Here is a 12,577-nt window from a genome sequence, read left to right as displayed (position 1 = left end):
CTTCAGTAAATGGGTTGAATTATATCATCTCAAACAAATAACCACAAAACTGATATCAAAAAATTAATTAATAAATACTTGTGTACATATGGTATTACTAAGACTTTTGTATCTGATAATGGCCCACAATTTGTGTCTCATTTGATGGATGAAACTTGTAATGCTATGGGAATAAACACATCTTTACAACTCCATATCATCTTCAGTCTAACATTACTGAAAGAGTAAATAGAAATATTGGTAGAATGATATCTGCTTATATTGAAATAATCATCGAACTTGGGATAATCATTAAACTGAATTCTATTCATGAGTCTACAGGTTACATGTCAGCCAAACTTCACTTAGGACATGAGATCTTCCTTCCTTGGAATCAACTGACAAAATACCCAACAGCATTTCAAACCATTGATGAATGAATAGCAAAATTACAAGATGTCATACAGAAGGCAAGATCCAATGTTGAAAATGCTCAGAAGCAACAAGTCTACAACTGTAAAAGATGCCTAGACACATTTAAAGTAAGTGATTTAGTATTATTAAGGACACATCCTTTGTCTTCTGCAGTAAATCATTTTACTGCAAAATTTGCTCAGAGGTAGAATGGACCTTTCAAAATTATGAAGTGTGTTACTCCATTAGCGTATGAATTAAAAGATCCTAGATCAGGTGCAATTATAGAACAATTTTATATTTCTAATATAAAGATATATATATATACATTTCTCGAGTGATAATTCTCTCGGCAGTGAAGAATATAGTAATCATCATAGGCAGTTGCAGCAAAACGAAAATGTCGACTGCAGGAGACTTGATGGCCCTAACCCACAAGAAAAAGGGTACGTTGATTTCTTATCCTTCAATACATCCTACTGATGACTTATCTCTATCTCTTCTTCAAAGGGCATTGTGACCACATTGCAGAGTTATTTATCATAGTTGCTGGTCTTCAAAGTGTTAAACTTTCAGTAAGCCAAACCAGAGCCAGAAGGAATAGAATATCTAGCTGAAGGTTCAAAAACATGAATTGTATTTTTCTTGTAAGATATCTGTACTTAAACTGTAAAGAATGGATGATGTCAGTATAAAGAGGGTGTTAAAAGATACGAAAATTGGAATATTTTACATGAAGTGATTAATGTCATTACTTCGTTCTTCAAGGGAGGAGTGTGAGATAGCAAATTTTGTTTTTCTTTTTTATTATGATTGTGTTTATCATTCATTTATTATTTCCTTCTATTGTTTAGTTTACCTATGAATTTTTAGTTGCATGAAAATGCTAACTCACCTTGTACATAATCATTTGTATTTTGAGTAAATATGTGTGTGTATGATGAACTGACACCAGCTTCCCTAGCAGTGATGTACAGATACTATTAATTTAGCAGAAGAGTATGTAAATTTATGATCACATAAGGTTGTACTCTCATGACCTGATTTGTTTGATTTGTTTTGAATTTTCGTGCAAAGCTACAAGAGGGCTATCTGCTCTAGCCGTCCCTAATTTAGCAGTATATGACTAGAGGGAAGGCAGCTAGTCATCACCACCCACCGCCAACTCCTGGGCTACTCTTTTACCAATAAATAGTGGGATTGACCGTCACATTATAACGCCCCCATGGATGATAGGGCAAGCATATTTCGTGTTACGGAGATTCGAACCCGCGACCCTCAGATTGCGAGTCGAGCGCCCTAACCACCTGGCCATACTGGGCCCTCTCTCATGACCTACTCTGTGAATAAATACCTTGCCAGAAGCTTCACTAAGAGAGACAGAGAGAGTCACGAGACAGTTAATGAATTTTTGCTGTTTATAACTCAATGTTATTACTGATATTGAAAGGTATGTTTGGTATATTGTATTTGCTGTATTTTTTTGAAATTAGGTTTTTTCTTTTTGGCTCTTTTTCCTGATTCCATTGTTTGAAATAATAATGATTTATTAATATTTATGATAAATTGTTTATAAATATTGGTGTGAAGTCTTGGCCAGGCACTTGTTTGTTAACTGTGTTTTGGTAAGTGTTGAATTTATTTCTTAGCGTTGTTATTGTTGAATAAATTGTTTTTGTTGTTGAACCCTGATTGTAGCTGTGTGTTCATTTTAGGCCATTACAAAGTAATTATAACAACTAAAATTGGATTCAAAAATATAAACACAGGCTAAATCATAAATATATATGCACCAAATAATAAAATGGTAATATAATAGCTTAATGCAATGTAATAATAACCCAAGGAAATAATTAGGGGAAGGAGAAGACTTTTGTAAAGGTAAGGTTAAAGAGGGAGAGATAAGGTAAGGTAAACATGTCTATAGAAAAGGTGAGGGATGAAAAAAAAGGGTGGAAAAATTAAGGGAAGGTTTAATGGTGTTTAGTAATTATTTAAAAAGAAATATTTCATTTAAACCAGAAGGGGACTTAGTTTTAAGTTGGAAGATAAGACAGTGTTCAAGGCTTTCTCGTTTTAATTTGTTGAATGACGTATTTCTCATGACTGAGATTAACATGTTGACGTTTTTCTTTTTTTTTCTAGCCTAATTCCATTGTAACACAGTCTACATTGCCTGACAAAAAAAGTCTGCTTGAAACATTGCATTAATAAACTAAAAACTCTACTGCCTGTGTTGGATTTGTTCTTGGCTTAACAGTTCTGAAACTGTGTTTTGTGGAAACTTTTGCTTTTGGCTTTGCTAAAAAGTGTAATTATATATTTATGTATTGTTAAAGGGTTTACTGAATACTGTAAAATTAAAGTTGACAAAGCTATCATTATTCCCTGTACATGGTGTCCGGTACATCCAGACTTTTGAGTGTGATTCTTTTGGGTCAATATGAGTTGCAATTAAATTTTTAGTTTTGAGTTAAAATTAAAAGGTTAGACAGAATTTATTTGTTGAATTTCTTACAAAGTTACTCGAGGGCTAGTTGCATTAGTATCCCTAATTTAGAAATGACAGACTATAGGGAAGGCAACTAATCAACACCACCCTCCACCAACCCTTGGGCTATTCTTACCAAAGAGTGTGATTAACCATCACATTATAAATCCTCCATGGCTGAAAAGGTGAGCAGATTTGGTTATGGGATTCAAACTTGCAACACACAGATGGTGAGTTGATTGCTCTAACAACTAGGCCATACCCGACTGAATTGATATGACTAATCCTCTCAGTTAATTTATTTTACATTTTAAATAGGAGTTTCACTAATATAAGGTAACAATAATTATTTGAAAGAGTGAAATGTGAAACTAAATAGCCTTGTTGAACACTCCCCCTTTACACCAACTAATAACTGATATTGAGCTTTTTTATGGAGGAGTTTCTAACTACTAGAAGCTCTTCATGTTTAATTATCCAAACTTTTAATAAAATGTGTAAATATAAAATATGTAAAATGTTTTCATAATCAGATGAAAGTACGTTTATGAAATACTTTAAGATAAAAATTTCTCTTTTTCTCTTAAAGCGTTTAGAATAGTGACTCAAATTCAAAATCTTGTTCTTTAATAAGTTTAATATTATCATGTTTAATGTCTGAATATAACAAAAAATAAAATGCTTTAGTGATCTATAAATAACAAATAACAATTTTCAGAAGCTTTCTTTCCATACGGCAAGGGAAAACCTCTCATTCTCAAGATTTTTTTTACAAATTTGTGGATTTTATTTCGAGATGATACTTGTCAAACATTTTGGGAAATATAAAGCAGACAATGTTTATAGACATACTGTGCTTTCATAACTCAAATGCAATGAGCTACATTTACCACCAAATAGATCCCCCTCCCAGAAAAAAATTCTTAAAGAAAACCACCTGAATCAGCATATCTTATACAGTACTGTGATTTAAAAGTGATTGAGCACTCAAGTCAGTCAGTCATTACACAAAGGCATACAAGAGCAAATAAGAGAGAATATACGGAAGTAGTGTAAAGAACAGTTTGTCACAATAAGCCATTAAATTTCAGATACTCCATCAGTGTTAAAAATATCACAAATAAAGTTTACAAAGTCAAGATATGAAAAGAATACAAGAAATATACAAGTAGGAGGATCAGTATGTATCAAAAATTTACTTACATAATGTGTTAGAGATATGTAAAAAAAAAAGTCTAAAGCAGCAGCATATCCTTTTTCTTGCCAACATGTTGCACATCAGCTGTGATGCATATTTCACTTAGCAGAACAATTTAAGTGTATTAATACATATTGTTCACTAATTGCCATAACAGTTCTACACAGCATATTTAGTAATGACCACCACATAGAAAAAAAAATCCTAGTTCAAATTAGGTACAAGACTATAGGAAACCTTACATACATTAAAGTGATTAATGTTAAGATTTTCCTTACCTGAAAAAGTATCTCAGATAGATACCTACCTCTCTGCACCACTAAGAGCTATCAGCTTATGTGCAACTGCCATGTAATTCCCTGAACATGTCACAAACCTTGAACAAACTCCCACCTCTACATGTGTATTGCCCCAGCATATGATGTAATCATCATGGTGCTGTAGCTGTCCACCAATAGGAAGGTGACATATCTTCAATGTGTAGTAATCCCTGTGAGCAATAGCACATGATCATAGGCTCATTCAAAGAAAATGCACTGGGATTTGAGATATAGGGTGAAAATGTGGTGCAGATAGGTAGATATTTATTTGAAATGCATTTTCAGGTAAGGAAAATGTTAACTACAGAAATGCTACCTACCTCTCTGCACCACCTAGTGCTAGAATCTCACATAAAAAATGGTGGAGGGGTCAGTGAAGACCAATTACAATAGTGAGCTCCTTTCTGAAAAAGTGACCTGAAAGGGAAAGCCCATGGAACAAGGCTTGAGAGGAGGAGGTGTGCCACACTAAAAATAGGCAATGGCAATTTCCATGAAAGAAAAAGTCAGAGCAAGATAGCAATGGACAGCCTGTACTGGACACAAAAGATGATCAGGATCAGAATGACCAAAAGGAAATAGAAAAGAGAGAGAGATGGGAGAAAACATCTGATTACACTCCTGGGCAGCCCAAATCTACAGAAGAAAGGAGTAATCTAGAAATAACATCAAGAGATTCTTATGAAAGAGTACAAGAGGTTTCCAAAGAAATAAATGAGCAAATGATGATGACTATAGACAAGGAGAAGAAAATGTGGCTTGAGAGACATTGATACAAGGAACAGGAAGCAAAAGGTCCAAAGGGGGAGCATGTAAAAACTTGAAGAAGGTTTCAACTGGGAAGAGGGACTAAACTGGTGGGGGTGGGGTGATGGACAAAGAACAAAGAAGCTTAAAAGTTGACTATAAGTACATGTGAAGGGTGGAATGTCATGGACAACACTGCCAAGTAACCCGCAATGGTCAAGAAAGGCCCTTGTTATAAAGCCAGGTAAAGAAGGAAGTAAAATGTGGAAGAGTAGGATGACCCAGCCAAAGAGAGTAGCAAAGAGATCAGTGGTGGTAGTTAGCCCATTTCCATTGATAGAAGGTGAGAATAGAAGGCCTACAACAATAAGAGAGAAAATGGGTTACATTGTGAGAATATACCAAACATCTCACATGGGACCTAATAAATCCCTCACATGAAGATAAAGGTACAACACCTTGACATGAAAATGAACAACTGGGAGAGATCTCCAAAGTAAGAGTCACAAAAGTATCAATCTGAGGGGTTCTGAAGAGGAACAGATCCAATGAAAGACTGAAGGACGAAAGGATCACTCTGTGAAAGGGATCCAATCAATGTGAGAAAAGCAGTCTGCCACCATATTCAAATTGCATGGACAGAACAAGTATTAAGGCAAATATGACAAACGTAGGACCAAAAGGAAGTTCAAAGTGAAAAAGCACAGGTTCCAAGAGCAGGCGCTTCTCTGGCAGTTGATAGAAGTAACGATTGTGAAGTTGTCTGAGTAGATCACTACAAGATGACCAGAAACCATGACTGAAGAAGAGGGAAAGCCTGATCAGCCACAGTTGTCTCCAGAAAGTTTATATGCAGAGAATGTTCCTCTAGAGACCAGAGTTGTGGTGTTGAGAACTGCCTCTCCAACCATAAATAGAAAAGTTGGTGTAAAGATAGAAGTTAGGCTGAAGAGAGAGGGGGGGGGAGTGGTATACCTGGGTTGTGTTGATTGGAAAGAACAAGAACACCCCAACAGAGGAAGGAAGGGACACAAGGGCAGATAAGGGACTGTAGGACATGTTCAAATGAACTCCTAAAGCCTACTGAAGGGAAGATGTGCATGACTGAAAGCAATTAGGGCTCCTAGGGAAGCAAGAGTTTCCAAATGAGAAATAGAAGTGCCTTGGATACCAAAATCTCTATGCCACAAGCACAAGAAGGAGAGAGTTGAGCCCATCCTGCACTGACGGTTAGAAAAACCCCATGTGGACATGAAACTGGGAGTCAAAAAGGACTTGGAAAGTTAGACCAGCCAGTCCAGGCAAGAGGTCACCCAAAGAAGAGTGGAAGTAGCAACTGCTGATTGTTGCCGAGACAAGATCAAAAGCCACAGAACCATATAATAATAATAGAAATGAAGGAAAGCATTCAAAATATCTACCTTGGTTAAACACAGCCCAAAAGAGAGGGTACAATGCAGACTGAGAAAGTCATCCACAACCAGAATTGAGGAACAATGAGAAATTGATTCAGAAATGACAAGTCGATGACAGGGTGCCAAAAAGTGCACAAAAGCAGGAACATCATCAGTGAACTTCTTGGTACACTCAGATTCATCACAGCTCAATAAAGTTGTAGAAGTTATGTTAACATATAAAAGTGGTGGCTAGAGAAAGCAAAGTTGCAATCAGATGGATGGAACAAAAGTGCAACAAGGACAAAAACATTGTAGCACTAAAGAAAGAAAGGCCGGTGATTAAGGTAACTAGATACTCAAAAAGTACAGGAACAAAACACGTCTGAACACAGGCAGTGCAGAGGAAAGAATGATTCTATGATCACGTGCTAGTGCTCATGGGGATTACAGCACATGGAGTTTTTTATTTCACTTTTTGATAGCCTATATTTATATATTAATTAAACAAAAGCTCTTTTATGATGTGTTATTATATCTCTCCACAAAATATAATCAAAAAGTGTTACATATCTGGAATTATATTTGATATATACTATTTCAGTGAAAGTACAGTAAAGGATAAAAATGTTTTTCTCCAGTGTTTATGATACATAATTCTAAATAAATCCAATATAGATCAGCACAAACAGCATTTCCAATACCACATAGTGATCACTTATTGTAATACATGTCAACATGCAAATAAATTTGGACAAATAATTAAAAATAAGGCAAGAAATGGTTTACCTAAATAAACTTTTGGAAACATGAAGGGTGCCTGAGTTATCTTGAACAAATCATGGAGAGGATTAGAATTAAAATTATTTTACACAAGAATTGGTAGTTTCTTATGTATCCAATAACAGCTTTTTAAATACTGTGCCTTAAGTATTTCAGTATGCAATGAAAAAATTTAATTCTTGTTGAGCACTTATTTTCTGGAGGCTAAAAACTGAATTAGATAATTTGATGTCAGTTATAAGTTCTGGGAATAATTATTAGAGGAGTAAAAAATAATGTTTATAAAACATTTGTACCAGAAATATAAACAAATGTTAAGACCTTTAACATAGAAACATCTGCCCTACCTTTGTATACTTCTTTTTTGAAGATATTAACATTAGAGTGCACATCAACAGCTACTAAAGTGTCAAGCTCCAAACTTTTGAATGTTGGTACAGCAAAATATTTTACACAACTTTCCAACACAACAGACTTAACTGGATCACTTTTAGCATCGTTTCTAAGATTTACTATATTAATTATTCCTTTCTGAAAAAAAAAAAGAATAATAGTAATTAATTTCCTGTATGTTTACCTAACATAACTCAAATGATCTATTTCCATTAAATTTTCAGTTTAATTAACTAATTTCAAGTTAATTACTTTATTTCTGCAAAAAAGGAGGCTATTTATATATTTTTTTATAAAAAGTTTATGTGGGAGTGTGTAAATGTCAATAATATTACAATTCTCTACAGAGAGCAGATTTTTAATTCCTAGCTACTTATTTTATAGTTTCCACAATATTTTTGAGAGATGTAAAAACTTCCAAGTTAGAGCCTCTACTTGTATCTCTGTGTGTGGTAATATCACATTCTATAAACAGTAAAATAATAATATAAATATAAGTATGAAGTATTGGCAAAAATATTTGGTCATTTTATAATGACATCAATAATTACCAAACTGCAAACAGGATTTGTCCAGTAGAGTAGAATAAGGTTTTTTTTGTGCATAATTATTATGTTTCTATTTCTTTTCATACTTATTGTGCTCACACTGAACCAGCTACACAATGACATATGTCAGGATTTTAAATATGTATGGTTGAGATACTTTTACAGTAAGTGTCTGTGACTTGTTATCGATAAATTCAAATAATAAATGGACAACATACAATCTACTTGTTTTAAAATAATATATTCAAAACAAGTCAAAAGTTTGTACAAAAGTTATTTATGCTAGGATATCAGTTGTATCTAAAACTCTACATAATTCTCTTTTCTTGTCAAAAGTCCACTCAGGCTGATTCAATTACTTTAGAATCCAGTTTACAAGACGAACTATTTTTCTCTAATTTGTTTCTTACTGTACAATCTGTGATAGATTCACTTATGTTACTCCATGGGTTACCACAGTTGTATCTCAAACTTTAAATAATTGTCTCCTTTTCGTCAAGAAAAATTATTCTCCTTATCTCTATTAAACTGTGGTTGTGTTTTATTATACCAAAGCAACATCGGGCTATCTGCTGTGTCCACCAAGGGAAATCAAATCCCTGATTTTAGCATTGTAAATAGGAACAATTACAGCTGTCCAAACAGGGAACATATTAAACTGTGAAGCTCACTTTAAAATATCGCCATTATGGCTAATCACTCACACGATGGCTAATTTCACATTTTCTAACTTTTTTCTGACTGAACTTTACTTATTACTTGCACTCGCTTGATCGCCTATATTTATACATTGTTCACTAAGCCTCAAAGTTTCTATAAACTACGTGATGCTATAATGGAACAATACTCACTTAATGTAAGGAGAAAAATACCAAGGATTTGAGTAACATGAGGTCAACAATATTACTAAAGCCAAGACAACAATGTAATTGCAAACACAACATACCTTTTTATTTTGTGTTAAATCAAATTGCAAAATATGAATCATACATCTCTGATACAATCACTCGCCTCCATATACAGACTAGCTATTTTCTCCTTGAAGTCGCACTTTACTTGGTGAAACTCCATAATTAAAGAATTGAGAAAAAAAACAAAGACAATTGTACATTTCACAAATACTTCATTTATTAATAACCATGGTTTTGCCAGTAAAGACCTTTAATGGTGGAAACAATATCATTAATAGATGAAATATCTGAGAAATATAAAATTGGCTTTGTTTTTTTTTTCTCAATTCTGTAATTATGGAGTTTCACCAAGAAAAGTGTGACTTCAAATAGCTAATCTGTATATGAAGGCGAGTGATCGTATTAGAGATGTATGATTCATATTTTGCAATTTGATTTAACACAAAATAAAGGGGTAAAAAACTTAAACAAGAGATTTAGACTTTTTGAAATATTTTCAATATTCAAAACTGTGTTCCTAACATGACACATAAGTGCATTAAAAATTTACATATGAAATACATTTGAATTTTAAAACACATTAACTGAAAACAATTTTCCTTTGTTCAGTTCATTGTTATTTCTAGTTTCAACAATATTAAAAAAGGTCATAATATAAGAAAATGATTTTCATCCTAAATTGATAGTAAAACACATTATATATAACATTGTGGGTGCTGAAAAATCGTAATGGATAAAACATGGCTGGTATTGTGGTATGTCACACATGAAATAAATTGAATATAGAAGAAACCAGTCAGGAGTGCCTTATAACAATAGCCTTTTTGTTTGCTTTATGTTTGACTCAATCATGCAAGATTGCTTATTACACATATGGAATAGAATAAGATTTCAAATTTGATACTAATGAAGAATTGAAATAGCTTAAAATTAGGGATGTACGGGTACCCAGCCAGATAATTGGCCCCAGACAGGTATTGGGCTACCCGGCAATACTCGGCTGTAGTCGCAAGTTGAAATTAGGCATATAAGCCCTAATCTTTGTGGCAAATAATGCGGTACTGAAAGTTACAGTCAATAATTGGTTTAGTTATAAAAGAACATGTTCCGAGCAACAAAAACTGACCGCCCACTGAAAGTTGGGGATTCAGAAAACAATAAGGGTTAATAACAGGCATTGCTTGAGAAGTGGATTTCTGGGGAATGTGGGGGTTTTGAGAACAATAGGGATTAGGGTTTGAGAAGTTGGGGCTATGCATTGAAAGTTGAAAGTAAAACTTGAATGTTCTGTTGTTGATTATCTGGTTAGATGTAATTAACATCAATTTTGTTTTTGTTTGTAATTTTTTATATGTTTTTTTTTGTGGGGGGGGGGGAGAACCCAGTCACAGTTGACACCTGGACCTGGCTGAAGCTTAGTGACCAGTGTACCCAGACCTGGTATTCAGCCAAATTTTACTACCTGTGCATCCCTACCATAAACCATGTCATAGCTAAGTGACTAAGCTAGAACTGCATATGCTATAATACAAATTATACAATTCAGATATTTAGAAAACTGGAAAGAAAATTTTTAACTCCTTTTATATTTAGTATATTAAGAAATGAAAATCTGAAACATCTTATATTTTAGTTTGATTTAGAGTTTACAATTACAGTAGCGAATACAGGGGTGGGATTCCAAGGGTTCGAACCCTGCCCTTTTCGATGCAAAATGCCTTCAATATGCAACACCTATATTTTTCATCGTTTTTGGATTTTCTATATGTGTACTCTTTTACAGGCTGAACCCCATCCTTCAAAAAATTCTGTATCTGTATCTGAATTAGAATTTCAAAGTTTTAAGATTTATATTTCGCTTTTAGGTATTAAATGTAAGAACTGTGTTTGAAACTCTAGCAACTGGTCTAAAATGTAGGATTTGCTCATAACCTGACTAAAAGAAGAAAAAAAAATCATAGCTTCGTCAAAGGTTATTATCAGTATTTGACAGGTTTAATCATCTGAATTAACCAACCAAAATTACATTTTTATTGTTAAACCCAGATACTTATCAGATTATGTATCACTGCTGGAGAATAGACAGGTAAATTGGAACTGGAAAAGGGGCCTGACATTTTTAAGGTACACCCTAGGAAGATTTCAATTTTCTCAAAACATTCCAGCTATTACCATCAATACTGTGTTCCTAATATTTCGACAAAAGTTAAGAAAAACTTAGATATTTATAGCTTTATTATGTTATAATGGTGATATTCAGAATAAGTATAAACCAACCAGTTAAGGAAATTAAAACTTTCAATTGTGAGTTAAGATTATGACAACTTCTATAAATAAATACATCTTAAAATGGAACTTGTTTTAAAATGTTAAGTGCAAACAAAAATATTAAACCTTTTATAACATCAAAGTCTAAAACTTACATCAGTGTTGAGAAACATATTTTCATGAAGGACAACAATGCCTTTCAAATATGGTCTATTTCTGGAAGTATTACAAATGTTGCCATTCATATTATCAAAAAGACGAGTTACCTGAAAATTCAAATATGCCAGAATATTAGTAAGTATAGTAAGTACAAATACTGTTTTTTGTTGTTAAATATTCTTTTTTCACTATATATATACAGGGTGTCTTTAAGATCTCCACTCACAGACAGAATTCAGTATTAACCTTTATTTTAACAACTGTTCAAATTGCCTGCTATCAACATGCAAACACATATCATATACATTTTTTATTGATATGTATAGTCACCCATTACATATATTTTTATTTATCTGCAAAATAAATAAATAAAACATCAATTGTACATAATATAATGGCCATGAGAAGGAATTTTCGAGACACCCGAAATATACATACAAATAACATGCAAACTAAGATGTTATTTACATGTATAAAAGTATTAGCAAAAAAATATTTTAGGTCAACATTAGTGTTAAATAAGACAAAACTAAGTAATTAAAAAGGTAATCTTTATATCCATACACTAAGTCAGTTTGTGTTTTTATGAACAGTCCCATAACTACACCTGCTTATACTACCTTGGTAAATTCTATATCTTGAAATTCATTTTGGCTTGAGACCATTATTGATGTATTATCAAAATCCATCACTACTATAAAACTGTTTCTTTTTGACTCCAAGAGGCAGATGTGCAAATCTACACTGGACCAAGCATTTAACAGATTTGCCTTTTCATTCACTGACAATTTCTCACCCAGTAGCTCTGAAATACTGTATCCTTCAGGTTGTGCTTTATTTGAGTCAATATACACAGATTCTCTGAAATATATAAAACATGAGAAACCTATTAATATATTGCCCTATGTATATATCTTTTCAAAAATCAAAATCAAAGTTTTCACTTCAAATTTCCTTTCTTTAAAACAAAAA

General features: G+C 33.2%; 1 protein-coding gene across 1 annotated transcript in view; it reads right to left on the bottom strand.

Moving 5' to 3' along the window:
• LOC111087815 (cation channel sperm-associated protein subunit gamma 1-like) overlaps positions 1-12,361 on the bottom strand; it is a 95,965-nt gene extending 83,604 nt beyond the window's left edge. Inside the window, exons 1-3 of the mRNA XM_022395845.1 lie at positions 12,226-12,361; positions 11,602-11,712; positions 7,674-7,857 (exon numbers count right to left, since the gene is read on the bottom strand). Of these exons, the coding sequence (XP_022251553.1) occupies positions 7,674-7,857; positions 11,602-11,712; positions 12,226-12,294 (364 nt within the window). The 5' untranslated portion in view covers positions 12,295-12,361. The remainder of the gene's footprint in view (positions 1-7,673; positions 7,858-11,601; positions 11,713-12,225) is intronic.
• Between the last annotated feature and the right edge of the window lie 216 nt (positions 12,362-12,577).

Source organism: Limulus polyphemus, unplaced genomic scaffold, assembly GCF_000517525.1.
Source record: "Limulus polyphemus unplaced genomic scaffold, Limulus_polyphemus-2.1.2 Scaffold2691, whole genome shotgun sequence".
Taxonomy (NCBI): domain Eukaryota; kingdom Metazoa; phylum Arthropoda; class Merostomata; order Xiphosura; family Limulidae; genus Limulus; species Limulus polyphemus.
The sequence above is the reverse complement of the archived record's forward strand: the minus strand, read 5'-3'. Positions and strand labels throughout refer to the sequence as shown.